This window comes from Syngnathus typhle, linkage group LG17 (assembly GCF_033458585.1).
Source record: "Syngnathus typhle isolate RoL2023-S1 ecotype Sweden linkage group LG17, RoL_Styp_1.0, whole genome shotgun sequence".
Lineage (NCBI taxonomy): Eukaryota > Metazoa > Chordata > Actinopteri > Syngnathiformes > Syngnathidae > Syngnathus > Syngnathus typhle.
The window spans coordinates 9,002,728-9,030,334 of record NC_083754.1 but is presented as its reverse complement, the minus strand read 5'-3'; the positions used below and the strand labels follow the sequence as shown (position 1 = coordinate 9,030,334).

General features: G+C 46.4%; 4 protein-coding genes across 6 annotated transcripts; 1 reads left to right on the top strand and 3 right to left on the bottom strand.

Annotated features, from left to right (window-relative positions):
* Positions 1–66: 66 nt before the first annotated feature.
* Positions 67–2,719, bottom strand: rnf151 (ring finger protein 151). 3 transcript variants are annotated; one of them, XM_061302452.1, is made up of 6 exons: positions 2,580–2,719; positions 2,023–2,142; positions 1,875–1,901; positions 1,392–1,561; positions 929–1,025; positions 67–678 (listed from the first exon to the last, which is right to left on the bottom strand). In XM_061302452.1, the coding sequence occupies exons 1-6, from the start codon at positions 2,646–2,648 to the stop codon at positions 217–219; spliced, it is 945 nt and encodes a 314-aa protein (XP_061158436.1). In that variant the 5' UTR covers positions 2,649–2,719; the 3' UTR covers positions 67–216. The 3 variants fall into 3 exon arrangements, with proteins under 3 accessions (XP_061158436.1, XP_061158437.1, XP_061158438.1); XM_061302453.1 differs by having other exon boundaries at positions 1,853–2,142; positions 2,580–2,597; XM_061302454.1 differs by lacking the exon at positions 2,580–2,719 and having other exon boundaries at positions 1,853–1,901; positions 2,023–2,396.
* A 748-nt stretch (positions 2,720–3,467) lies between these two features.
* On the top strand, positions 3,468–15,837 carry tbl3 (transducin beta like 3). Its single transcript, XM_061302437.1, has 23 exons — positions 3,468–3,651; positions 3,758–3,809; positions 3,912–4,007; positions 4,091–4,138; positions 4,221–4,362; positions 4,467–4,551; positions 4,667–4,837; positions 5,085–5,160; positions 5,285–5,381; positions 5,463–5,683; positions 5,795–5,936; positions 6,495–6,553; positions 6,645–6,751; positions 6,884–7,019; positions 8,383–8,622; positions 8,721–8,791; positions 8,905–9,061; positions 10,186–10,244; positions 10,708–10,811; positions 13,024–13,095; positions 13,215–13,373; positions 13,480–13,573; positions 15,239–15,837. The coding sequence occupies exons 1-23, from the start codon at positions 3,620–3,622 to the stop codon at positions 15,567–15,569; spliced, it is 2,751 nt and encodes a 916-aa protein (XP_061158421.1). The 5' UTR covers positions 3,468–3,619; the 3' UTR covers positions 15,570–15,837.
* Positions 15,838–16,499: 662 nt separating this feature from the next.
* noxo1a (NADPH oxidase organizer 1a) lies at positions 16,500–20,152 on the bottom strand. Its single transcript, XM_061302444.1, has 8 exons — positions 19,993–20,152; positions 19,827–19,907; positions 19,687–19,750; positions 19,425–19,608; positions 18,766–18,956; positions 18,564–18,677; positions 18,357–18,474; positions 16,500–17,777 (listed from the first exon to the last, which is right to left on the bottom strand). Exons 1-8 carry the CDS (start codon positions 20,056–20,058, stop codon positions 16,844–16,846), a joined length of 1,752 nt encoding a protein of 583 aa, XP_061158428.1. The 5' UTR covers positions 20,059–20,152; the 3' UTR covers positions 16,500–16,843.
* Positions 20,153–24,646: 4,494 nt separating this feature from the next.
* Positions 24,647–27,142, bottom strand: gid4 (GID complex subunit 4 homolog). Its single transcript, XM_061302457.1, has 6 exons — positions 26,782–27,142; positions 26,259–26,318; positions 25,710–25,817; positions 25,517–25,618; positions 25,292–25,422; positions 24,647–25,174 (listed from the first exon to the last, which is right to left on the bottom strand). Exons 1-6 carry the CDS (start codon positions 27,004–27,006, stop codon positions 25,111–25,113), a joined length of 690 nt encoding a protein of 229 aa, XP_061158441.1. The 5' UTR covers positions 27,007–27,142; the 3' UTR covers positions 24,647–25,110.
* Positions 27,143–27,607: the final 465 nt, after the last annotated feature.

The window sequence follows — 27,607 nt, the reverse complement described above, 5'->3', positions numbered from 1 at the left end:
TGAAACACATTCTATATTTTCTATATTTTACTTTTAAAAAAAGAATCAAAGTTTGTACCACAATCGTTACGTTTGGTAATCCTAGTTTTATTTACAAAATAAATATGAAAAAGAGCACAACAATGTCCCACATTCACTCACTTTCATGTGTGATAAACCTATCTGCATATTCCAACACACAACACCTATGAAATAAAGACATTCTTCCTTCAACTGTCAGCCGTCGCTGGTAAATCTGCTCCCCGTGGATCTGGAGCTGCCCTCTCCCAAGTCCTCCTCCACCTTGTGCAGCTCATCCATCGCCTGCAGACTCTCACATATCAGCCCGATTTGCCTCATCATGTGCGTCATGGTGTTCTGCATCCTCCTCATCTTCCTCTGCAGGGCGACGGCGATGGCCCCGTGGTTTCTGCTCTTGTCTTGGTAGTGCAGCTTGAGCTGCATGTAGCAGTTGTGCTGAGTCCGCGTGCGGTGGGAGAGCATGGTGCCGCAGCCCATGTGGCAGGGCTGGCGCCAGTGCTCGCAGTGGCGAGCGTGGGTCTCTAGGTCGCGCCGGAGGAGCTGCGCCCGGCACCCTGGGTACGGGCAGGAGACCAGCTCGAACAAGCAGCTCAGGCTGTGGCAATACTGCTCCGAGAGGGCGAATGTCTCCGCGCAACCACGGATCTCATTCTTACACTGTAACAGACATTACAAGACAACATATCTAGAATTTTCTTCTCTCCTTAAGTAACTTATCTAGCAAAACGATAATTTATTTTGTTACATTCATTATAATCATCATCAAATAGCAATAATCATAGGCTACGATACAGCACATAATAGGGTTATTCCTATTTAGACGCAAATCTCATTTGAGCAACTTTCTCTATGTAATTTGTGGGTGAATTGGAGTACACATGGCAAACAATCTGTTTATAAGGCCAACCTTTATCTTCATGCGTCCTATCGTCTTGCTGAGTTTGAACATGACAAAGATCATGCACGCGTTAATTGGCTTTCGGCAGCAGGGGCAAGTCTCCTGTCTAGCAAGGACATAAAAGACAGTGACTCAGGAGTTGCTTGGAAGCATTTGACAGTACTCCATGCTCAGTGGCGTAGCCAGGAATTTTTCCAGTAGGGGCGCGCGCCCACAGGAAAAAATATCAAACATCACCCACGCCGTTCGCTGGTCGCTAAAACAACATCCGGGTCCGGAAGGCAAACGGTGAATGGATAACATCGCGCACATAGAATAGCGCAAGCACATTCGCGCAAGACCGAAAGAAAAAAACGGCATGAAAATGAAGAATCGAAAAAGCTTGATTTTTTTCAGCCGGGGCGGGGCGCAGGGAGTCCTAACCGGGGCGCTGCCCCGGCTTGGCTACGCCACTGTCCGTGCTTGCTTGTACCTCTTAAGCCACTGTAAAATGCACTTCTTGCAGAAGATGTGGTGGCACGCCGCTCGAACGGGGCACCGCAGGACCCCCTGGCATATGGTGCAGATGAGATCGTAGTCTGGAGGGTCCACAAACTGCTCTGCGTCGTAACCGCCACTTGGCGAAGACACGTCTGCATCCGTCTGGACAGTGACGACATTGATGGAGAAAGGAAAGGAAAGCAGGACAACAGATTTGAATGGAATAGTTGCGTCAAAGGCCTTTTCTTGTACATGTCAGAACCAGGATTTAGCTTTAGGTAAACGCTAGCAATAGGGTTTCCAGGGATCCCCAAAACATCTCATATGATTTGATCTGTTTTTACGATTTAAACCTTTATACACGTAAAAACGTTAGCATTACATTGTTGAGAATGCTTGGAATCACAATATCATCAATCAAACATTTGTTTCAAAATTCTCTTCACTACTCACCATGTTGTTCGTTTCCACTGACCGTTATGTTTCCATTGTAGGGGAGCAACTTCACTCCACATCAAGCCGCGTCACGACGGTGTGTTCACACCCGTGTTATCATGACAAAACACGCATACGTGAACATTCCTGACACAACATGAGGGAGGAACCGTGTGAGCTCGGCATACAAATGACAACAGTGAGCAGTCAATGGTGGTAGCCTGGCCCCCATTTTGCAGCGCGTCCTTTCCGTGGCAGCCTGGCCCCCATTTTGCAGCAAGTCCTTTCTTGTCCTGTCCTGTCCTTTCCTTTCAAGCACAAATGCAAACTTTGTGAGCCTCAGTCACAAATTATTTAGGAAACTTCATCAAACATTCATATTAACACACTATGACATTTTATGGAGACAACCCAAAATACCAAGCCTGGTGTACGGTGGGGTGGATAAGAAGCCCCAGACGTCCAACCACTACCAATTCTGTGAAGTGGTGCCGCCAACCACTCAGGGTGAGGGAGGGTTTCAACTCCTACTTCTCAGCTGATGGCTGATAGTGCACAGTGATACACCGGCACAACCTAAAATGGCTCTTTTAAGGGCCAGCCACACTTTTGATCTCAAACCTGCAATTGTACCTTTTTCAGAACCAAAATTATTATTACAACTGTTTGTACACTGCAGGTCAATACTGAAATATACTTTCTAAATCAAACTTTAAGTAAGTTTATTGTAAAGTTATATACTTACAAAAAAAGAAAAACTGAAGATTGGACACAAAAATAAACATAAACAGCCTGGCTCCTTCCTGGCAAGCATTGTGACCCAGACATTTATTCCAATAATCCCAAATTTAACTTTGTAGTGCTTCGTAAATTAATTTATGAATTTGAAATTTGACACTATCCTTCTGCTGGGCTGGCAATCGTTGCAACATGGGAGCCAGACTTATCATGAACAGCTCATCTTCTGAGAGTGACGGGGCTGGAGCTGGAGCAGAGGAGGCACGCTGTTTCAAACAAGGCAAAAGATGCTCTCTCTCCTTTAGTTCCTTCACACTCTCTATAGCGCTCCACTCAAATCTCCACTTTCCTGTGAAAACACCATCATTTGTGATTGTGATACAAAGCAGTTTGTAGACTGGTACTCTTGGAGAACAGCATACCATGCTCTGGAGCAACCTCTTGTGCCCCCTCGCCATTTGATGTGCTATGGTCGTCGCCCCCCAGAGGAACTTTAAGGTTACCACGCTTCGGTCGCCGTGACACAAAGGCGTCAAGAAAAGAGAGGGCTATCGAGTGCTTCCATTTCTTCTTCTGTTGAATCTTCCTCAAATAAGTGTCCCTTAGACATCTCCATTTTCTGCGGCAATCCTCCTCTGACAAAAAAACAAACAAAACGCATGAATGGTGTCCGGTGGCCAATGTAAATAAGTAAACAAAATCTATTTACCGGACACGCCAACTTCCTCGCTCACCGTTCTCCAGGCCAGATATCTTTTCGTGCGGTCCCTGTAATAGTAACTGGAGGTATCATAAAGTACTGGGTGTCTACAAACAGCAGCGATAATTTTATTCTCCATTTTCCAACAACGCGCTCGGAATATGACGTAATTACCATCGCGACCAAATCAGCAGAGTTCTGTCTGCTGACGTCCAATTCTTGCGACTCTACCGTCAAACATGCGGGAAAGATGTGCCGACCGGAGCCAACGTGCCGAGTAACAAATCTTCATCTTCAGTGAGCGTAATCGACGAAGTATAACGGGTTAAGATTGTGACGCACGCATCATGGCGAATATCAACGTTCAATTCAAAACAAAGTAAGCTTGAGCCCCTTCGCACGAGTTGGTGGCTCCATTCGATGAGCTAAGCTAAGTGTAGCAACAACTCACTGTCCTTTACTGTCATGCTGTCATCCTTTTACAGTTATGCTGTATCTAGTAAAATTGAGCCTTTCTACAAAGGAGGAAAAGTGCAGGTAAATTTGTTTGTTCAACTTTTACTTCAGAGAAAGCGAATCGTGTTTTACTATCAAATCAGTGAATTGCCCCGCTGACATTTTGTTGTAATACTTGGACAGATCAGCAAAGATGAAAAATATATCTTTTGCACGTGTGGCTCACGTGTCAATGTTTTGGAGATCAACACAGGGAAGACCGTCCACAGCATTGAGCACGTAAGGCCGAAACACACCCAAGCAGTGACAGCACTGTGATCAGACGTGTTTTTTTTAACATTAATTTTCTCTCATTTGTGTAGGATGATCAAGAGGACATCACGTCGTTTGCACTAAGCTGCGATGACGAGGTAAGCTGGCATGTTTTTTTGTTTTTTTTTGCATGACTGTCTAAAATCGTTCATTGCATCGTTGCTTTGCGTCCTTGCACAGATGCTGGTAACAGCCAGCAGAGCGCTCCTGTTGAAGCAGTGGGACTGGAAGAAAGCGCAGTGTACTCGCACTTGGAAGGCCATACACACGGTTCCTGTTGCCAGCATGACTTTTGACTGCACCTCCACGCTCATGGCCTCAGGTCAGCATCAATAATAAACACCTGTTATTTTTCGAATTCACACATTCTCCCCCATTGCGAACAAATTGCACAGTTTACGTAGCGTGTCCTAATTATGCTTTTAGGGGGCTGTGATGGCACTATCAAGCTCTGGGATGTGGTCAAGCAATACTGCACCCACAACCTTAAAGGCTCCTCTGGTGTTGTACAGTAAGTGTGAGATTTAACTTTATTTTTCATTTTCACATATGCATGTCAGTGCCTTCATTGTCATTCAAACTGCAACTCGGTAACAGCAACTATGACATCAATCTTATGCGCGCAGCCTGGTGGAGTTCCACCCAGACATCGGCCGTCTGCAGCTCTTCTCGTCCTCTCTGGACTGCGGCATCCGGCTGTGGGACCTGCAGACCAGCCAATGCGTGTGCGTGCTCAAGAGCCACTACAGCGCCGTCACTTCCCTCAGCTTCAGCCCCGACGGCGACACCATGATCAGGTACAAATGTTGAGTGAATCGAAATTGTTTATTCGAAGCAACTTCAAGGCAGACAACAAACTGTAAAGGAAATGGGATTAAAACTGTGTCCTGAATAAGATTTGTTCAAGTTTTTTGGCAGGTGTGTTTTATCAAGAAAGCATGCAACAATCCCAAAATGTTTATTTTTTTAATTTACACATCATTAGTATTTCCCACTCCGGGGGAAACTCACATTTTTGTGTTGTCCACATGTGATTGTGTGTAGTTCAGGAAGAGATAAGATCTGCACAGTGTGGGATTTAAAGAGCCAGACAGCGAAAAGAACTGTACCAGTCTATGAGGTAAGGCTGCGGCAGCTATTGGATGTGACAAAAAAAAAAAAAAAAATTAAACTGAAATTGTCATTTTGTCTGCTAGTTATGAAAACTGACATCTGATGCTGCAGTGCATTTTCTTTTTGTGCAGGCTGTGGAGGGCGTTGTGATCCTGCCTGTGACAAAAGACCTCTCGGAAATAGGAGTCCAGAGCAGAGACTTGCATTTCGTCACAGCTGGCAGCAAAGGTTCACCTTTGACCCACTCTGTAACATCCTCAGAGTTCATTCCTATTTGACATGAAAACTCTTTCCGCTCTGCCTGCGCAGGACTCTTGAGGGTGTGGGAGGCCAGCACAGCCCGTTGCGTCTACAGCCAGGCCCGCCCGTCCACACTCTGCCTTCCCTCAGAGGATGCGGAGGAGACGGATGACGACCCCCGTGCGCTAACATATTTGCTTCACCTGCCCGTCTCTGGCAGGCTGGCCGCCATCACCGCGGAGCACAACATTGTCCTCTACCAGCTGCCTGCCCTCAGCACGCAGCAACAAGTGAGCCACCTCAAGCTACTTTTGTATCACCGTATTTGATAACACAAGTGCGATGGATACTGAACCGAGTAGGCAGACCTGCACCTCTCTGACGTGAGTTCTTTTCCGCAGTTCGTGGGTTACAGCGACGAGGTGCTGGACGTGAAATTCCTGGGTAAAAACGACAGCCACATCGTGGTGGCCACCAACAGCTGCCAGCTCAAAGTGTTTGAGCTGCTCACCAACAGCTGCCAGATCCTCTACGGCCACTCGGGTGAGTCACCAGCAGATGGCAGCAATGCAGCACCTGTCAGCTACTTTACCCCAAGAGTACATTTTAGTAATACAGTAAATACAACATGCACTCAGATTTATTCCATAACCTTGCTTGTATCAATGTACGAGGATGCTCTTTGTCCTCGCTACTAAGAAAGCTTTGCCCCAAGATTATTGTAGTTGACAGAAACAAACAAACAAACTAAACATTGAAAACAAACATTTTCAAAAAAAAAATTAAAAACAAGAGTGTCTCAAGGCACAAACTGCAAATATGGTCCATTTCCTGTTGCTGTTACATAATAGTAAATATTGTGTTGTGAAACAGTATTCAACAAGGGAAAATCCCCGTGGGTGTGAATATGTAACAAAGCATAATTAGCAGAGGTACCTCTCAAAAGCCACAACTGTTGTACCTGGAAGTGTGTGTGTGTGTGTGTGTGTGTGTGCGTGTGTGTGTGTGTGTGTGTGTGTGTGTGTGTGTGTGTGAAGATAATGTTGCGACAATTGAACTTAAAGCAGGTTGAAGGAATGTTCTGCATTTACTCCCTCACAGATACCGTGTTGTCATTGGACGTGTTTAAAAAAGGCTTTGTGTTTGCAAGCTGTGCAAAGGTGAGCGCAAGCCTACACAATAAGACCTTTCCAGCAAGTTGCATCCACACTGCTAACAAGTGTGCGTCATGTGGCGCATCTCATTCCACAGGACAGATCCGTGCGCGTGTGGCATATGGACGCCGACAGTGGCCACGTGCGCTGCGCGGCCTACGGCAGCAGCCACGCCAACGCCGTGGGTTCCATATCCTGTTCCAGGTAAAACCCAGCCCCGTCACGCATTGTGGCCCCGATTGCGATGCGGGATGGGTGAAACAAACCAAATTTGAGTTTCAAACGGGGTCAGTATAAAGAAAAAAAAAAGTAAGGCACCTTGATGTATGCATGCAGGTTGAAGACATCCTTCTTGGTGTCGGGCAGTCAGGACTGTACAGTCAAGGTGTGGGATCTGCCCGAAGATTTATCAGCCACAAGCACAGACTTGCATCAGCTGGCCACACGTTCCACAGAGAGGGCACACGATAAGGTAGGCTCACAACAATAGACGAGAGCAACAAGAGAAGATGCCACAGCAAATAGACTTTGCTTTATGTTCACAACTAATGAATTGTTAAGCATGTGTGCGATTGCATTCGTGCCCACACATAGGCTTGATGTTGCAAGCGTCATTTTTCAGGTATGCAAACTATTCAGGCTACCGTAATTGACGTTCATGTCAACCTCAAAGATCTGAAGTTCCATCCATCCATCCATCTATATTCTGTACCGCTATGTCCCCACGGGGGTCGTGGGCGTGCCGGAGCCTATCCCAGCCGTCATCGGGCAGTCGGCGGGGGACACCCTGAACTAGTTGCCAGCCAATCGCAGAGATCTGAAGTTGTGCCTTTGAATTTCGGCTCGGATATATCGTTTGAATTTGAACACGTCAGCTTCGTTTTGAACACCACCACATCCCCAATTAAAAGGGGCTGTGTGTACATTATCTTTGTCTAAATTTACTTCCAATAGTTTATTTCCAATTGGCTTATTAAATTATAGCATACAATAATGGAAAAAGTTTTTAAATTTAACATGGGCTGGCATTTATACAGGGGTGTGTAAAAGATGATCTTTAGAAGAAATAGATTGATACAATTCTGGAGTAGTCGTCTGGGGGGTTTATTTATACTAAGCTAGCAATCGTAAATCAAGTGCAGTCATCAAACCAGCTAACAACAGTGCATTTCCTCAACCCATGTTTTCCGTGTTGGTCACATTGATGATGTAACACACCGTGTCAAACTCAAGGCCCGGGGGCCAGATACGGCCCGCCACATCATTTTATGTGGCCCGCGAAGACAAATTGTGCATTAAATTTGTGTGTCATTACTAGAATTGCAAATTGTCTTCACTTTGAATAAAATCTTTTTTTTTTTTTTAATATTTGACTAGTTTTTTCTCGTCTGATTTGAAAACGAGTTATTTTTCCGTTTGTTTTGTAGCTTTTACTGTATATAATATGAGGTGCTCATACATTTATTTGGGTTGACAGTTATAATGGCCCTCCGAAAGAAGCTATGACTACAATGCGGCCCGCGAAAAAAACGAGTTTGACACCCCTGATGTAACACATCACTAATCAAGGCGTGCGCAAAGAAAAAAAGTGATGTAAGAAATAATGAAAGACTGGCTTGTTTGTTCCATCGTTAAATAATGATGACGATCTGAAGTATTGTTTCAACTCCTTGAATCAAATGCTCATTAAAAAATGTACCAATTTTAAAATGTAATTTGATTCTTTTTTCCACTGCTACATTTGGTTATTTCAAGATTAGGCTTGTCACTGAACCCGAGACAACCCTGGAAGCACAGAAAAGATGATCCCGATGCTTTGTTGTGTCTCACGGCAGGATATCAACAGCGTGGCTGTTTCTCCCAACGACAAGCTACTGGCATCCGGCTCGCAGGACCGCACGGCCAAGCTGTGGTCGCTGGCGGGGGAGGCCAGCGTGCAGCTTCTGGGAGTATTTCGGGGCCACAAGCGCGGCGTCTGGTCTGTGTGCTTCTCGCCCGTCGACCAGGTGCTGGCCACCTCCTCCGCAGATGGCACCGCCAAACTGTGGAGCCTGCAAGACTTTGGCTGTCTCAAGGTGGGCCGGTGGACACTTGGGCGACTCGCAAAAATTCCTCTGAGCCCAGTGTTCAGTTTGACTCAGAAAGTAAAAACACATCTTTTTGCTTTGGTTAGACCTTTGAGGGCCACGATGCATCCGTGTTGAAGGTCATCTTTGTGAGCCGAGGCACTCAGCTACTCAGCAGGTAAATGCTGACGCCTTTTCTAGCTAACACAATACGCAAAGGTAACCAATTGGTAACAACAAAGACTGTGCCAGTGCCTAACAATAAAATTCCCACCGGCGCTTTGTCCACAGCGGCTCTGACGGTTTGGTGAAGCTTTGGACCATCAAGACCAATGAGTGCGTGAAGACGCTTGACGGCCACCTGGACAAAGTGTGGGGGCTCCATGCCAACAGGAAAGACGACAAGATGGTGACCGGGTCGGCCGACTCCAACGTCATCTTGTGGACGGTAAGGGATGCTTGAGATGAAGTAAGATAAGATAAAGTCAAATAAATAGACACTGCTTAACAATTAGACAGTCATAAAATGTTGTCCACCTGCTAGCAACGTTTTGTTTACTTCACAATAGTAACTAACTAGCTTTAGCATCAGCTAGCAAGCCAACTTGCCCACAGAATAAAACACACAACTATTTTTGTAAACTCTTTCTTCTGTTTTCAAGTGACCCATTCCCATGATCACTATCTTCACATGAAGCAAAAACACTGCCAATCACCCGCACGTCCCTAAAACATGGGCACTTGCAAGTTTGTGACAAAACCAAAGTTGCATCAGGTGAAAGGCGTAGCAAATATATTTCCTCTATATGATGGTTTTGCCGTGGATGTGTTTGGCTAGGCGTGTGTGCGCGCACAAGTCCTCAGTCTGCACGTTTGAATGTCATGCGGCCTTGTCTGCTTGCACTTGTTTGTGACTGCATTCTGATCTGAAAAGATACAATTCCAACACGTCCTCTTTGCTTACTCAAACATATCAGCTCAGTGACCTAGTGGAAGAGTGTCCGCCCTGAGACTGGAAGGTTGTGGGTTCAAACCCCGGCCGGGTCATACCAAAGACTGTAAAAATGGGACCCATTGCCTCCCTGCTTGGCACTCAGCATTAAGGGTTGGAATTGGGGGGTTAGACCACCAACTGATTCCCGAGCGCGGCACCGCTGCTGCTCACTGCTCCCCTCTCCCCCAGGGGATGGATTAAAATCACACGGGGATGGGTTAAATGCAGAGGACAAATTTCACCACACCCAGGTGTGTGACGATCCTTGGGACTTTAGTCTTTAATATGAACTGGGTCACGCAGATAAAAATGAAGCGGATCACTTGAACCATGGGCAACAAGTCCTCTGTCACCTACACAAAAGAAAATGAAAGTCAAAAGTACAGGCAATATCCATCTGTCTGTTTTCTACAGCAATGAAGAATTTAATGCTGCAGAAAAGCCAAACATGCACATGTAATGTGCATGTGCAATGTGTATGTTTGTATGAAAACACTTCCTCCAAACAAAACATCATGTGACCACATGTTTGACTTTCTCAGAATGCCAAATTAACGTGACCTTGTGTCCTTTACCAGGATGTGACACAAATGGAGCTGGCCGAGGAGCAGGCTAAGCAGGAGGATCAGATCTTGAAGTAAGTCGCAAACGGCCCACCTCTTTCCGCTTGAATGTCAGCGGTTGCGCCATCTCAATGGACACAAACGGCTTTTCATCTCGGGCCCGAGACCGGTTACCCGCATGCCTCGCCATCACACGCATGCGTGTGCTCAGTCGAGCTTTCGTAAGATGAAGTCTTTTTGAATGATAAAGCGGTCACATGATCCATATCAACCCTCGGAGGTCGAGTTACTTCCTGCTCTCAGCTTGAACCTTCTGATGGCAAAAGCTGCAGCAGTAAGACTTGTCATTTTGGTGAGAGTCTTGAAACGGAAACTTGAATCGTAGAATTGGGTTTAGTATGTCTTTGTGCCTTCAGTAGTGAGCACAACAGCGGGTTCAGTTCAAACTCGCAAGAATTCACTCTGATCTATCTAACAATAGCACCGAGCATTTGTTTATACAAAACGCCGTTCTTTTCCTTTCCTGTTTGTGCGAAGGCAGCAGGAGTTGTCCAACCTGCTCCATGAGAAGAAATACCTGAAAGCGCTGGGCCTCGCCATCTCGTTGGACCAGCCGCACACCGTGCTGTCTGTAATTAAAGGTACGTCATCTATTCATAGCTATTAGTTTATCTTGCGCCGGAATGAAAGGTCCCAATTGTGGCTCGAAACGGAAATCTATCTTCAGTGCGTGCCAGGAAGAATATTCCTCTGGTTGTGTTCAGGGGAGCGCCTACGATGGAATACCACTATTCATCATTCTGCTCTGACAAGACAAAAACAACTGCAAACTGTATTTTAACCTCTAATTCATCAGTCACTCATCAGCCTGTCACGTCTCAATGTTCTAAAACAAGTCGAGTTGTTTGTTTTGGCCTTTGACGATTGGAAAAGGAGCAAAGGGGAAAGGAGAGGAATATTTTATTCAATAATTATATCATAATTATATAATATTTTTAGCTCAAGTCTATGGTTATGTTCTGCCTCTAGACATTTTGCATTTCTATGTGCACAATGTCACAACACATTCGGAACAATGTGGTTCCACAGGTTCCAGCCACGTCAAACAGTCTGCACATTCAGTCTACAGTGCCTTGCGAAAGTATTCGGCCTCCTTGAACCTTTCAACATTTCGTAACATTTCAGGCTTCAAACATAAAGATATAAAAGTTATATTTTTTGTCAAGAATCAACACCAAGTGGGACACAATTGTGAAGTGGAACAAAATTTATTGGATAATTTAAACTTTTTTAACAAATAAAAAACTGAAAAGTGGGGCGTGAAATATTATTCGGCGCCCTTGCGCTAATACTTTGTAGCGCGACCTTTTGCTGCAATTACAGCTGCAAGTCGCTTGCGGTATGTCTCTATCAGTTTTGCACATCGAGAGACTGGAATTCTTGCCCATTCTTCCTTGCGAAACAGCTCAAGCTCAGTGAGGTTGGATGGAGAGCGTTTGTGAACAGCAGTTTTCAGCTCTTTCCGCAGATTCTCGATTGGATTCAAGTCTGGTCTTTGACTTGGCCATTCTAACACCTGGATACGTCTATTTGTGAACCATTTTATTGTAGATTTGGCTTTATGTTTTGGATCATTGTCCTGTTGGAAGATAAATCTCCGTCCCAGTCTCAGGTCTTTTGCAGACTCCAACAGGTTTCCTTCCAGAATGGTCTTGTATTTGGCTCCATCCATCTTCCCATCAATTTTAGCCATCTTCCCTGTCCCTGCTGAAGAAAAGCAGGCCCAAACCAGGATGCCTGCCACCACCATGTTTGACAGTGGGGATGGTGTGTTCAGGGTGATGAGCTGTGTTGCTTTTACGCCAAACATATCGTTTTGAATTGTGGCCAAAAAGTTCGATTTTGGTTTCATCTGACCAGAGTACATTCTTCCACATGTTTGGTGTGTCTCCCAGGTGGCTTGTGGCAAACTTTAAACGAGACTTTTTATGGATATCTTTGAGAAATGGCTTTCTTCTTGCCACTCTTCCATAAAGGCCAGATTTGTGCAGTGAACGACTGATTATTGTCCTATGGACAGACTCTCCCACCTCAGCTGTAGTTATCTGCAGTTCATCCAGAGTGATCATGGGCCTCTTGGCTGCTTCTCTGATCAGTCTTCTCCTTGTTTGAGATGAAAGTTTGGAGGGACGGCCGGGTCTTGGTAGATTTGCAGTGGTCTGATACTCCTTCCATTTCAATATAATTGCTTGCACAGTGCTCCTTGAGATGTTTAAAGCTTGGGAAATCTTTTGTATCCAAATCCGGCTTTAAACTTCTCCACAACAGTATCTCGGCCCTGCCTGGTGTGTTCCTTTGTTTTGATGGTTCTCTCTGCGCTTTAAACAGAACCCTGAGACTATCAAAGAACAGGTGCATTTATACGGAGACTCGATTACACACAGGTACATTCTATTTATCATCATCAGTCATTTAGGACAACATTGGATCATTCAAAGAGCCTCACTGAACTTCTGGAGTGAGTTTGCTGCACTGAAAGTAAAGGGGCCGAATAATATTGCACGCCCCACTTTTCAGTTTTGTATTTGTTAAAAAAGTTTAAATTATCCAATACATTTCGTTCCACTTCATGATTGTGTTCCACTTGTTGTCGATTCTTGACAAAAAAATTAAATTTTATGTTTTGTTTGAAGCCCGAAATGTGGCGAAATGTTGAAAGGTTCAAGGGGGCCGAATACTATGTTCTACTTTACGGTCGCACGTCGTCTGCGCACATGTTCAGTCACATGGCCATGCTTGTGTGCTAGGTCCCCATCCGGGTATTGCCCTAATTGACTTGTCTCGTTCTCATAGCAATCCGTCAAACGCAAGACAGTCATGAGCTTATGGAGAAGACAGTTTTGAAACTTCGAGTGGATCAGAAAGGTAAGGGAAGAAATAAATAGATAAATAAATAATAACACCTTAAAAAAAGGACGATTGATAAAAGTACTATGTGGCGTCATCCAATCGCCGATCCCTTTTGACGTTGTCGTGTTTCCTAGAGTCGCTGCTGCGTTACTGTGGGGTGTGGAACACAAATGCCAGGAATTGCCTGGATGCTCAGGCCGTGCTCCAGGTGCTGCTGACGCATCTCCCACCTGAGGAGCTCCTTCAGTACCAGGGCGCCCGTACTATCGTGGAGGGCCTCATACCCTACACAGGTCAGCAAATTGTCAGCGCAGCACGCTAGCATAGAAAAAGATGGAGTCGGAGCAGGATACAAAGTCACATCTGTTGCCTTCCTAATTGGCTTTTTCCACCTTCCAGAGAGACACATGCAGAGGATCGACCGTCTTCTGCAGGCATCCATGTTCCTCAACTACATGTGGCAGAAGATGAGAGTAACCGGAGCAGCATCCAGGTGAGATATGCTCAGCTTTGCCATGAAATCTACCAAACAAGGATCAAATGCAGGAAAACGAAGGGAATGTCATTTCCCCCTCTAATTCTAGTCAGTCAAATTCATAACAAATCTTTTGAGATCGAAGCCACACCCCGACTACTGAAGCCAAGGATGAGCATCTCCCGCGGATCCGCGGATTACCGTGTTTTTTTCCGTCTGGAGTATCATTTTTGTGAATCGTGTAGATCCGTTGAGAAAATTGTTTTTACATGGTGGGGGGGAATCAAACGGGATCAGGAACTGCTTCAGATGGGCATGGCTCGAGAGCAGCGTCATCTTACAACTCGGAACACAAAGACGCTCTTAAAGCAATGCAACGGTGAGCGCCCGGCGCGCTGCGGTTGCGCGATCGGACTAAACTAAGCTCCCTGCGCTCTGAGATCCACTTGAATTTTGGAAAGTACATCAGGAGTTTAAAAATATTTTCTAAATTTCAGTGACGGCTCTGTCACAATAATGCAACCAGCGTGGTGCAGTTGTGCGTTCGGCGACGCGCTACGGTTACGCGTTCGGCGGTGCGCTGAAGTTGCGCGATCGGACAAAAGTGCGCAAATGAAAAAATGCTTAAAGTCTTGGAACGGATTAAAAAAAAATCCGTTTTTTGTAATGGGAAGATGGGAATTCGACCGATTCGCTTCTCGAACCGCCTTCCGGAACGGATTGTGGTCGAAAACCGAGGCTTGACTGTATTATATTCCCCTTGGTAGCCCACCAAGCAGGAATATGTTTTAACAAAACTGTTGAAATTGAGTGATGAAATTAATGCTTTTGGGGTTGCTATACTGCCAAAATCCAGGAGTTTCCAGGGAGCTTTTCTGCCTGAGCCCCCTCCGGGGCGTTGCCCCCTGCGGCCCCCAATGGGGGCCTGTGGCCCCTGCAGCCCCCAATGAGGGAATGTGGCCCCCAGACCCCGGCTACTTTTCAGTGTTTTTTTTCATTTGCCGTTCTCATCCCTGATAAGCATATTACAATGGCTTTTTTGTCACACTTAAGTCACACTCTCTGGTCCACAGTACACGATTTAGCCTGACAATGGCAGGAGTGTGACTCAGCTAGAGTTGATTGATGTCAAGACGAAATCGCGAGTCGGTTAACTATACGAAAGCTCAAGATGAACTTTGGCAGTGTCACAGAGCAGAGTGACAATATGCGACAATAAGTATCGTTAGATGTTCTACTTTTATCTTACGGCAATGTTTCTGCTCAGCTATGCGAATTTTTTGTCTATGGCGTTTCCCATTTTATGATAGCATTAAGCTAGCGGACTAATGGTAGGTTGTCGAGATGCCAGTTGGCATTACTTTGAATTACCTTTTGTGACAAATAAACAACATGAAGCCACACAATTCCTGATTTGTAAACTGTTCCTAAAAGTAGACATGAAAATTATCCTCACCTCTGTTCACATTTTGTAACAACATTGATACAAACTGGTTACGGTTATACTACAGAGAAATCAAACAAAATTCCATCCGCCAATTTTTCTGTTCAGATCTCGACCTTCAACTTGGTAGACAAACAAACGTGGTAGACATCTATCAGTAATCTGAATTTCATGGTACAGTGTTTTTTTCATGCATATGGCACATAAGTGTAATATAAATTTCACGTCCTCTCTACTAGCATGGGCCAAGATGAAGAAATGGACACCACACCTCTTGGCTCCGGACCTGTGTTTATGATTGACAAGGAGGGGTTAAAGCCCAGCGGCAAAGACAAACGAGAGGAGGACGATAGCGGAAATGATGAAGATTCAAATTGTCCCGCTGAGGAGGACGAGGAAGACGACGAGGAGGTGAGCGCCGTCAAGAAGGCCACCACGAATGGCAACCCCCGTCCTGAGAGCCAGGAGAGTTCTGAGGAGGAAGAAGAGGAGCAGAAGCAAACAACAGTGTCAGCGGCAAAATGTCTCGCAACTTCCTCTTTTCCACAAGGCTCGGCTCTCACTAGCTGACGGACATGACCAAGTTCCCGTGCACACCTGCGCTCAACCAGTGAGGAGGCAAGAGCGATATTTGACAGTTAACACATTAGCTGGGAAGTGAGTCAAAGAGCAGGAAGTGACAGCCCAGCTACCAACAATGATGGATTTGTTCTGCTTGATGGACCGGCTCTTCCGCAGTCAAGCGAGATGGGGTGGTTTTTTTGTGTGGTTGTGAAATAACTATGTGCATGTTATGCTTTCTAATTAAAATGAAACAGCCTGTATTTTGTCACAAGCAGATGAGTGTCTTGACATTTTCTTCATCCATAACGTAACATGTTTTCATGAATGAGCATCACTCGCTGCAGCTGGCCTCGGATCAGGCAACTCGCAACGCAATGGTCTGCAAAATTAATAGAACGGGGCCAGTGGTAGTTAGTTTAGATTGTAGCCCACGTAGTTGACTTTTGTGCACCTTATTGCTATCGAGCAAGAAAGCATAGAAAACAATGTCTGTATATTATAGAGACCAGGGGGTTCAATATCTGACGTTTGTACAGCTTGTGTGGAAATGGGTGCAGATTTTCGTAATACAAACAGGGATAATATAACTTGATGTAATAATTAAAATGGCACTACTGATAATGTAGTACCTCGCCTGTTTAACATAGGCTAGTAGTTGACCTATATCTTTGTGTAGCTGGCGTAGGACTAAGTGAAAAGGTTCACAAGCTACCTTTCGGGCACATGATATCATAATCGGCCTGTTGCTAGTGGAGTGTTTCATATAACTTGACTTCCCGCAGCTGCCCAGGGAAAAGCTCACAACTGAATGTCAAGGAAATGGTAGTGGTGTGGTACATGTAGCTGAGAGTTCCATCATCGAGGATCACAATGTCTGAACCCGAAAGATTTACCGTATGCGTATGTCATTGCTCTTTAAGTAATGTTACGCCACAGTGCATTTCATCACCATGTTTTTATTTTGTTCGAAGCAAACAAACCACAACACAGCCAGTCTATTTCAAGCATTCGTAACACATGCTAAGTACCTTTGGGTATAAATGAGCTCTATGTGAAAATGCATAAAGCACAACAAAGGTTTTCCAGTACAGAAAATATACCCTGACAAGACTGGAAAGACTTGAGCGTCTGTGATGATCCTTAGCTGGAATGGAACGAGCCATCTTTTTAGTATAATACAATAAATACATTTGAACAAGTTTGTTTGAGAAGTCAACGTGCTGGTGTGACTTCCTCCGCATTGGAGTTGTTTGATCAAAATTGTCCAATGTTGGCTTCTTCTACCGAGTCTGTATGGGAGTCGGTGTCGGGCTGGGAGATCTGTTTGCGTTCTTGCGGGTGATGGTTGTGCAACGACTGAGAATCTCCTCGGTCTGCGGCCTGGGCGGCACCTTGGGTGTCGAGACACTCTTGAAGATGTTTGGGTCAGAGATGGCGGGCATCATTTTGCCCCCTGTCGCGCTTTGTGGGTCCAGTATGTTTCTAGATGCCGGCGGAGGGGTGCGGCTGTGGCGCATTCGGTAATTGTCTGTGCTCATGCTCAGGCTGATTGTTGTGCTGGCCGAAGATGAATTGTATTCATCGCTGCTGAAGTCGCTGTCGCTTGTGAAGTCGTCCTCGCTGTCCACGGTCAGGCTCAGGGGAAGATTGTTCTCGTCCTCATTCTCCACCAAGATGATGGGCGTAGGGACGTAGTTTGCATTGGGAGGTGAGACGTGTCCTCGGTTGGGAGGTAAGGTCTGTACTGGATTGGGAGGTGAGCTGCGTCCTGGACTGGAAGGCGAGGCGTGTCCTCGGTTTGTAGGTGAGCTGCGTCCTGGATTGGGAGTTGAGGTGTGTCCTGCACCGGGTGACAGGGTGTGTCTTGTATCAGGAGATGGGGCACGTCTTGTATTGGGGGGTGGGACAGGTTTCGGCTTGGGAAGTGAAATGGGGGGTGTCGGCTTGGCGGCGGGCCTTGTGGACACGGGTGGGCTGAGGACCTCGAGGGATCTAGACAATTGCCTGGTCAGGGGTCGGGGGTTATGTGAGCCACGCCCGCTGGTGATCGATTGTAGTGTTTCCTGAGAGTGGCTCATGGACTGTGCCTGCACTGCCAGATTGGTCGGGGACAGAAGAATGGGGCTGCTGGGCCCGTGGTGGCCTCCCCCCATGCGGATGTGGCTTGGGGGCTTCAGGTACATGCTGGGGATGTAGCCGGCCTTGCCTTTGTATCTGCGGAAGGTCAGAGGTTGAGTTCAAATCTTCAAGTATTGGACTAAGTCTCTATACACTGTCAGAAATAGGGTCAAATACCCTTGAACTTAGTCCAAGGCTGCAGCTATGTTCCCAAGTTCCCAGTGGGGTATGGGTGTGTTCCCAAGTCCGTTCAAGTCTTTTGTCTCAGGACTACAAAAGCAGGACCTTTGAGGGTAGCACCCCATTGGCAAACCGTTGTACCCCTTGGGTCAGGTTGGGTCCCTTGCGCACCTGGTAATTACAGTCATAAATGACTGTTTGTGCCTTGTCAATGGCTTGGGATGTAAGTTACAAACCCCAATCCTACACTTTTATATCAGCCTAACATCCCAGTCCTCTAAGAGAGAAAGCTGTACCCTTTCCAGCACCTATTTTTTTTTCCTGGATCCTTGACCTTTACAGTTTAAGGTTTGTTTTATCATTGGGTACGGTGATAGTCTCAACCCTTCAAAATGTCAATGCTTCCATAGCACTGCAGTCCTAGTGTGGTACCCATTGACCCAAAGTACAATGACAAGCCTAACACTGTTGTATTGATATGCTGGCCAACAATACCTGATGAGCCACCAGCCGTTTTCGGACTTCTGCAGGACCTCCACCGAGGCACCGATGCTCACTGTTATTTCGTCATCTTTGTTGGATTTGTAGCTTTTGGTAACGGTATAAAACAATCCTGATGGAGATAAAGAGTCAAACTCAGTGTGGCGTGTTCAACATATTTGAGAAAAAGACAAGGTGTCACTGGTGGTTATGACATTGTACCTCTTTCCGGAAGTCCATCAATGTTGTCTTCCTCCGGTTCATCGTCCGTCCTCTCCAGATACGGAGCAGGAAACCAGGCCAAGCACTTGTCTTCATTCTCCACAAGCCACCATCCTGAGGCCAGCCACAACGGAAAACCTCAGAACTGGACGCTTTTTTGTTTTGCCTTGCGATCCAAAGTTGACAAAGCTGTTAAGCTCACCTGCTTTGTCCTTGATGAGCACGTCGACTTTTTCATCCACCGCCACTTTGAAGGGCTTGTTCTTGGTGTCCTTGGTCTCGTAGGGGGCCACACACCTGTAAGTCTCCGACGAAAAGGGCTGGGTCACGTTGCTGCCCTGGCTAAAGACTTGCTCTTGTTGGGTTTGGGTTTCAGGGGGCATGATTATGACGCTGAGGGTGGAAAGACAAACTGGATGTAAATACAGTGCAGAACCAAGCTCCAAAACACGGTTTGTCAGTTCAATGAAGACTTAAAATAGTTCTTAGTTTTTATGCTTGGTTTTCAGTATGAGCCTTGCGATTGGCTCTCATCCAGCTCTGTGTGTGCTCCACCTTTGGCTCAGTCAATTGCCATTACCCCCAAGAAGTAACAAATAGACTCTTGGAAACAGGCCTCAGGCGAAGCTGCGCTGCCATGCTGCTTGGTCACTTAACTAAGGCGTGTACTGTAATCATGACTGCAATCATTGTCTCACTTGACATACTTGGCGCTCCCGTTAGCACCTCAAATTTTGCAAAGCGCTCTTCTCATTCAATTCATCTTTCCCTTCGAATGGCTCGAATCCTCACGTTAGTCATTAGACTTGATGGGTCGGCCACGTGTTTGCCTTTATGTGTCAATGAAAGGAACATGCTTACCCGTTCCTGGAGTACTCTGGCTGCAGCTCCTCGGTTTTGGGGTGGAGAAACTGGATGAGGTGCACCGACTGGTTGACCTGCGGATTGCAGCTCAGCAATTCATTGCAGTACCTTTGCAAGGGCTTCAAGTAGTTCAGGGACTTGGAGGGGCCATTCTTCTGCCCTGCTTTGGCCTTCTTTGTGACTAGAAGCATACATGACACTCAGGTCAGGGCCACCGCCGTCATCGACAGCAAGGTCGAAGGAATGGGATGATCAATACCTTTAAACTTAGGCACGATTCTTTCTGATTTCTTTGTGCCGGGGAAGGCTTTCTTTATCAGCTTCTATAACGCAAGTCAAGGTGACGCATTTAGCTGTCAGAAAGTGTCTTGACACATCCAGGTGGTGTTTTGCACTTACATGCATTTTCTTGAAGTCCTCTACAATCCTGTAGATGACAATCTCTTCCTCGTCCGACCAAAGCACCGATGTGATGTACATCTGGAGGAGCAAAACGTTACACGTTAAAGCTTTTGGGTCAGAATGCTTCCAAAATTAAGAGGGAGAAGAAAAGCAGGCTCCTTACTTTTTTCTTGTCCTTCTCCATCACTCCGGTTAAACGGATGCTGATGGGGTACCTTGGCGACGACATGTCAATTGCAAAGTCCGCCGACTACGAAAACAAGAACGCGTCCACTTGTGTTTGGGAATGCAAGGAACAGATGCTCCACCGGTTCATTTATACGCGTTCCACCTGTACAGGTGTGGCTCCGTGACGCAACAGCAGTATTTGTGACAATTACGGGAAAGTCCAACCTTGCTCTAACCTTTCAGCACGTCACAAAAAGGACAAGTAATAAGTTAAATAGTTATATATGTTAGGTAAATAGCAAATAGTTGGAAAAATAAGAAAAGGGTCAGAGATTTATTTTTTATTTTTACAATTCAACTGAGAAAACGGAACAAAGATAAGTTGTCTGTTCTGCACATTTCTGATCAAATTATAGAACTACGGCAAATTAAAGTCAAAAAGTCAAAAATGATGCATTGAGATTATTTTAAAAAGAACAAAATCAAATAGAGACTATCTGATTGAAGCAGCGCATCAATGTTTCAATCAAATGGCACTTGTCTCCAATTTTCCACATGTAAGAACATGTCAGATGCACTGCTGTTGTCATTAACACAGTTTGACAGTATTTTCTTTTCCAAAAGAATGACCTCACTAATTACAGCACAAATAACGTTTGATTTGGGTTTACGGGAAGTTGCATTGTGTTGTAACCGTATTTTTCACTCCCCACCAGCTACTTGAACTTTTTAGCATGTATTGTCCTTGATGAGCACTGCCAAGAAACTTTGTTGAAGTGAGCTGAGGAGCTTTGTTTGGATAAAGGTAGTGCTTTGGTGCCGCCTTGTGGCAGATTGTTGCAGAGGATTAGTGGTAAAGAGAGAGCTGAGCCAAAAGGCAAAGCTCTCAATTTACCGGTCGATTTACGCTCCTACCCTCACCTATGGTCACAGGCTATGGGTCGTGACCGAAAGAACGAGATCCCGGATACAAGTGGCCGAAATGAGTTTTCTCCGCAGAATGTCCGGGCTCTCCCTTAGCGATAGGGTGAGAAGTTCGGTCCGCCGGGAGGGACTCGGAGTAGAGTCGCTACTCCTCCACGTTGAGAGGAGCCAGATGAGGTGGCTCGGACATCTCATCAGGATGCCTCCTGGACGCCTCCCTGGGGAGGTGTTCCGGGTATGTCCCACCGGTAGGAGACCCCGGGGACGACCCAGGATGCGCTGGAGAGAGAGGATTGATGTTGACGTGATGAGGAGCTTCATTTAGACCAGACAAAATGTTACATTAGCGTATGTTTGTCTGATCTTCTTGCCAGTCTTATTGATCAACTTGGCCAACTTCTTCAAACCAAACCAAAACAGGATTAGTCACTACAAAAGAGCCAAAGCCGCCACCACCTCTTCTCTTCAGTGCCAGATTCAACTCTCATGAAACCTTTAATACAAAAATAAAACAAACTTGACTTCCTTGTGCTTCAAATGCCAGCTTTGGTTTCACTTCTTTGCAGGTGAACAATAGAGAATTCCTTAAATACATAGTTCACACCGTTTAGTGTGTAAAATTAGATGGCAGCTTGTGTGACTGCCAAGTCTGACTCAAGTTTGTGTGGCAAGAAAAGAATTAGGTAAGTCTGCATGAGTAAGGAATCCGGCATCTTGAGAAGGAAGCGTTGCAGCGCCGTTCGCACCTGCTTGCTTTTGCCTGTTTCCATGGCTGCGGCACGTAAGAATAGTACTTGGTGCGTGGAATTTTTCCAACTGCTCTGCTTTTTACTCCATTTTCTTTTATCTGCGATGCGAGTCGTTTGTTAAACGGAAGAGGATTAGGGCCAGTGAAGGAAAAAAAGGGGGGTAACAGGAGTCTGACTTTTTAAATTCTCACTTTAAAGTCAGAATTCTGTGAATAAAGTCGGACTTTAAAGTCAGAATTCTGACTTCAAAGTGAGAATTCTCACTTTCTGACTTAAAAATCATAATTTTGACTTTATTCTCAGAATTTTGACTTTAAAGTGAGAATTCCCACTTTAAAGTGAGAATTCTGAGAATAAAGTCAGAATTCCCACTTTCTGGGAATTCTGACTTTAAAGTGAGAATCCTGACTTTATTCTCAGAATTCTCACTTTAATTCTCCAACTGTGTCACTCAAGATTTTTTGTTTTAACCAAATCACCAGCAGGGAAATATGCAAATAAGAATAAACTGTTGTTACAAATAAGCAACATTTAGTACAAAATAGTATAAACAAAAAGTTAACACGGATTACAGTTCGACATTCGTTTACACTACATGAATCACTGAACAGAGGTGATCTCATCATGTATTAAAAATATTTTCTATTACAAAGTACTGTAAATAATACTGTAAAGTGAGAATTCTCACTTTAAAGTGAGAAGGTCGAATTCTCACTTTAAAGTGAGAAGGTCGAATTCTTACTTTAAAGCTATAATTCCGAGAATTTAGGTCAGAATCCTGTCACTCCCCTCCCCTTTTTTTTATTCTTTACTGGCCCTAATCGTCTTCCGTACCTTTCTCATTGGCTGTCATATTAAGGTTTCATAATATGTAATATGGAAGGAGGCCTATCGGGCCGTTTTGGCCTGCGGGACTCCGGAGGCAGCTGACAGGTACCGGGTGGCCAAGCGGAACGCGGCTTCGGCGGTTGCTGAAGTAAAAACCCGGCCGTGGGAGGAGTTTGGCGAGGCCATGGAGAATGACTTCTGGACGGCTTCGAGGAAATTCCGGTTCACCATCCGGCGTCTCAGGAGGGGGAAGCAGTGCAACGTCAACACTGTTTACAGTGGAGATGGCGTGCTGCTGACCTCGACTCGGGACGTCGTGTGTCGGTGGGGAGAATACTTCGAAGACCTCCTCAAGTCCACCTACACGCCTTCCATTGGGGAAGCAGGGCCTGGGGACCCTGAGGCGGACTCTCCAATCTCTGGGGTCGAAGTCACTGAGGTAGTTAAAAAACTCCTCGGTGGCAAGGCCCCGGGGGTGGATGAGATCCGCCCGGATTTCTTAAGGGCTCTGGATGTTGTGGGCCTGTCATGGCTGACACGTCTCTACAACATCGCGTGGACATCGGGGACAGTGCCTCTGGATTGGCAGATTGGGGTGGTGGTTCCCCTCTTTAAGAAGGGGGACTGGAGGGTGTGTTTCAATTACAGGGGAATTACACTCCTCAGCCTCCCTGGTAAGGTCTATTCAGGGGTGCTGGAGAGGAGGGTCCGTCGGGAGGTCGAACCTCGGATTCAGGAGGAACAGTGTGGCTTTCGTCCTGGCCGTGGAACAGTGGACCAGCTCTTCACCCTCAGCAGGATCCTCGAGGGTGCATGGGAGTTCGCCCAACCAGTCCACATGTGTTTTGTTGACTTGGAGAAGGCGTTCGACCGTGTCCCTCAGGAGGTTCTGTGTGGGGTGCTTTGGGAGTACGGGGTACCGAGCCAACTGATAAGGGCGTTTCGGTCCCTGTATCACCGATGCCAGAGTTTGGTCCGCATTTCCGGCAGTAAGTCGGATTCGTTCTCAGTGAGGGTTGGACTCCGCCAAGGCTGCCCTTTGTCACCGATTCTGTTCATAATTTTTACGGACAGAATTTCTAGGCGCAGCCGAGGCGTTGAGGGTGTCCGGTTTGGGGACCTCAGCATCGTGTCTCTGCTTTTTGCAGACGACGTGGTGCTGTTGGCTTCTTCAGGCCGTGATCTCCAGCTCTGACTGGAGCGGTTCGCAGCCGAGTGTGAAGCGGTCGGGATGAGGGTCAGCACCTCCAAATCCGAGTCCATGGTCCTTGATTGGAAAAGGGTGGAATGCCCTCTCCGGATCGGGGATGAGATCCTGCCCCAAGTATCTTGGGGTCTTGTTCACGAGTGAGGAGAGGATGAAGCGCAAGATCGACAGGCGGATCGGTGCAGCGTCGGCAGTAATGCGGACTCTGTACCGGTCCGTCGTGGTAAAGAGAGAGCTGAGCATAAGGCAAAGCTCTCAATTTACCGGTCGATTTACGCTCCTACCCTCACCTATGGTCACGAGCTATGGGTCGTGACCGAAAGAACGAGATCCCGGATACAAGTGGCCGAAATGAGTTTTCTCCGCAGAATGTCCGGGCTCTCCCTTAGCGATAGGGTGAGAAGTTCGGTCCGCCGGGAGGGACTCGGAGTAGAGTCGCTACTCCTCCACGTTGAGAGGAGCCAGATGAGGTGGCTCGGGCATCTCATCAGGATGCCTCCTGGACGCCTCCCTGGGGAGGTGTTCCGGGCATGTCCCACCGGTAGGAGACCCCGGGGACAACCCAGGATGCGCTGGAGAGACTATGTCTTTGCCTCCTGAAGCTGCTGCCCCCGCGACCCGACCCCGGACAAGCGGAAGAAGATGGATGGATGTAATATGTAATATGTAGCATGCCAAAAAGTTCAGATTGACTGATCAGGCCTCTTTGGTAGACACGATTAGAGACGTGACTTGACCTTGGCCCTTCAATCGCTGTGACCGTCGATGGTATATTTGGCACACTTACCAGTTGAATCCAGTTAAGGCCGTGAAGTTACCCCACCACTGACTGACTGAATTGTTCAAACTGCAGTAGTAACTTAATGCCAAAGACATGCAGCGCCATACTGACATCTAGTGGACACTGCACTGCAGGTGAGTTCAAATGCGGAAACGCATGATACGCACAAGTTTTTATTGCTCCTCGTGCTTGGTGCAGCAGACACATCCAACATTTTTTTTAATGTGGTGTATTCCAGCAAATGTCACACAAGGTACATTTTGCCATCAGTCATAAATTCAACAGATCCTGTCCCCCCCAAAGTCCGACAATATTGTGTTTTGTGATGTGAAGCACCAGGAGGTTTAGAATGTAATTTTAAGTTTGTCACTTTTCCAAGAGCGCCTCGAAGACTGTTTCAAGCTCAATCTTTTTTTTAGTGACGCTTTCACTAGACTGACCCTTGTCCCATTTCTTCACAAACTAACTTTCCCAGCAAGGCAAAGTCTTAACCGAGCTCCATTTGGGACAGCAAGTGGCTCGCTCGCCATCCGTATTTCTTGATGTTGTTTTTGGGCATCCCATTGAAGACCGGGGCAGCGTGAGCTGAACCCTCCTTGACAAAAACATTTGTCGCTCGTCTTTTCAGCGGAATTCATAAATGGGAATACTGTGCTCTCGGACGTGGCTCAGGTTGAGGGACTGATACCTGGAAAAAAAAAAAAGATTTCAACATTGTCGGTCAAAATCCTCATCTACAAAACCGCTCCTTTTCGAGAAATGTACCCAGATACCCATTTCAATCCTTCATAATGCGGCGACTGACCATTCCGAGCTCCTGTGATAGTAGTAACCCTCTATAGTGGCCGAGGACTTCTGGAAGCAGATGTAGTAAAAGCCTGCAAAGGACGCGCCGCTGATATCCTTGATGGTGTGATCGGGGACCAGGAACTGCTCCTTTGGGATGGCAGAAATGCAGGGTTCAAAGTTCACAATCAGGAGGACAAAGAGATAATGTTAAGGGTCACTGAAAAAACACCCGGGGACTGACTTTCCATCTCATGAAGACGTAATCGCTGCGTTCCAGCGCATCGTAGTCAAAGTCATCAGAGTTGAAGCTTTTGGCCACTTTATAAAATGGCTGAAATTTGCCCTGCGGGAAAAAGTCCCTTCAAGTCACGTCAGACAACCGCCGATCAAACGTCACACTCCCTGGTGGAGGTCATGGGAGAACGGGGACGTACCCAGTGCTTCCTGTCCACATCTTCATCAGCATCCCACTTCCTGGTTAGAAAAGGCCGCTTTCGGCTGATGATTTCACCAGCAAAGAATGTCGTGAGCGTCGGATACTCCTGGTGGCAAAAAAAATAAGACGTTAGCAAGGGAGGCAGGAGAGGCGAAATTGGCCATCCGTCTGTTGCTACGCAATTGTAGAACACTCAGTACATACTTGCACTGTTATTTACCATTGCTGTTTTTATTTTAGTTTATTTTTTGGGAGAAATGAAAGCAAATATGTGTTCACTTTGTGCCAGTGAATACACCACTTCAAATTAGATGCGAGCGCAAGCTGACCCGCTGACAACAAGTTTCACCCTTGAACATTCTGTTCCCCTTGTCAGGCCCCCCTCAAAGTATTATGTAATGAAATGGATACACACTTGTCTCAGAAATTATAGGGCAGGCGTGTAGACCTTAAAATAGAGAATCGCCGGGTCAACTGGCCTGCGGTGACCCCCAATAAGATAACCATCACAAGTCCTGATGTCAGCTAAATGTTTGAGCTCGCTCACTTCAGTCAGGCCGCTGATCTTCAGATATCCACACAAGTAGGAGTCCTCGGGAGTCACGTGCTAGAGGAAAAATCAATAATTTTAGTGAAACGTGTTACTAATGTGTAATATCTAGTGTATGCTGTCAAACAAAGTGAAGCTGCATCCCATTTTCTCATGCTCCTCCATTGTAGGGGACAAAATGTTGCAAATTGTGCTGAATAAATAACCTTAAAGTATCAATAATGATAATAGTCCATTAATTCGATAATCGATGTGGTGTCGATTAGTCCATTAATTGTTGCACCACTATTGCAAAGTTATCGGTTCATGCAAAGTTGTAAGAAATGATACCAAACAATGGCATTTCAAATGTCACACTTGCATTCAACCGGTCGCTAAACTAAGTCAGTGTGTTGCTATTGGATGTCAAGTAAGGCAACGTCGACGTGCCAAGTCGGTCGCAAGTGGACCTCAAAAGAATGCCATTTGCACGAGAACAAAAACGCAAGCGATCAAATTCAAAAGTCAACCTGATACGTACCTGCAAAACCACATCCACGTCGTAGGCGTTCCCTTTGCTCTTCTGGTAGCCTCGAAACTGGGAGCCGCTGTACAGCAGCGACGTGGCCACGCCGGGCTGCTGCCCATTGATCGGCCCAGGCGGGACAAGCGAGCCCGGGGATGGACGGGCCGCGTCCGGGGCAAGGCAGCACTCGACTGGGACGGGCATGGCGAGCGGCAACGGGTCACTGTCGGCTACCGTCATCAACTTCGGAGCAGGCGAGCACCCGAAGTCGCCCAGGTCCAAAACTTTGAACTATTTCTTTGGGCTGGCGACCTCAGCGCAACTCTGAATGGAGAGCTATGTTTCCCGGAATGTGATTGGTCGAAAGCGTAGGGCTTGAGCGGACCTTTTCTTTGGGGGCTGTCAAACCGAGTGGCATTTTGGGAACTGTAGTAATATGACGAGATACTACCAAAAAAAGCACTGACGACTTCGAAAACTCGAAACACGCGACCCTCGCCTGTCTTGTGAACAGGTGTTGTGCCAGATTTGGACGGAGGATCCGTATTGTGACGCTTTTATAGGTAAAAAACCCAAATCTTCACGGGGGAACCAAATCTGGCACAAAACCGGCACCGTCAGTTCGATTCCCGCGATGACGGTGTGCGTGTGTGTGACAAAACGGAAAAAGAAAATACGTTCGGTTCCTTCGTATTTTTTTAAAACTTTGGCATAAATATATGTGATCGTAGCTAAATTAGTACACACGGTAGGATCTGGGCGGCTCGCCTCACAGTTAGGAGGGTGTGGGTTCGATTCCACCTCCGGCCCACCCTGTGTGGAGTTTGCATACTATTTTCCC

What these genes read in the sequence shown, in the direction of transcription:
- rnf151 (XM_061302452.1), bottom strand. Translation starts at nt 2,648, where the DNA reads ATGCTTGCCAGGAAGGAGCCAGGCTGTTTATGTTTATTTTTGTGTCCA. An exon ending in ATTTTACAGTGGCTTAAGAG is followed by an intron (nt 1,026 to 1,391) that starts GTACAAGCAAGC and finishes TGTCCTTGCTAG; the next exon opens with ACAGGAGACTTGCCCCTGCT. An exon ending in TAGGACGCATGAAGATAAAG is followed by an intron (nt 679 to 928) that starts GTTGGCCTTATA and finishes TGTCTGTTACAG; the next exon opens with TGTAAGAATGAGATCCGTGG.
- tbl3 (XM_061302437.1), top strand. Translation starts at nt 3,620, where the DNA reads ATGGCGAATATCAACGTTCAATTCAAAACAAA. An exon ending in GATCCTCTACGGCCACTCGG is followed by an intron (nt 5,937 to 6,494) that starts GTGAGTCACCAG and finishes ACTCCCTCACAG; the next exon opens with ATACCGTGTTGTCATTGGAC. An exon ending in TGTTTGCAAGCTGTGCAAAG is followed by an intron (nt 6,554 to 6,644) that starts GTGAGCGCAAGC and finishes CTCATTCCACAG; the next exon opens with GACAGATCCGTGCGCGTGTG.
- noxo1a (XM_061302444.1), bottom strand. Translation starts at nt 20,058, where the DNA reads ATGTCGTCGCCAAGGTACCCCATCAGCATCCGTTTAACCGGAGTGATG. An exon ending in TGGAGAAGGACAAGAAAAAA is followed by an intron (nt 19,908 to 19,992) that starts GTAAGGAGCCTG and finishes TTGCTCCTCCAG; the next exon opens with ATGTACATCACATCGGTGCT. An exon ending in AGGACTTCAAGAAAATGCAT is followed by an intron (nt 19,751 to 19,826) that starts GTAAGTGCAAAA and finishes CTTGCGTTATAG; the next exon opens with AAGCTGATAAAGAAAGCCTT.
- gid4 (XM_061302457.1), bottom strand. Translation starts at nt 27,006, where the DNA reads ATGACGGTAGCCGACAGTGACCCGTTGCCGCTCGCCATGCCCGTCCCA. An exon ending in AGATCAGCGGCCTGACTGAA is followed by an intron (nt 25,818 to 26,258) that starts GTGAGCGAGCTC and finishes TTTTGCCACCAG; the next exon opens with GAGTATCCGACGCTCACGAC. An exon ending in TATCACAGGAGCTCGGAATG is followed by an intron (nt 25,175 to 25,291) that starts GTCAGTCGCCGC and finishes TTTTTTTTCCAG; the next exon opens with GTATCAGTCCCTCAACCTGA.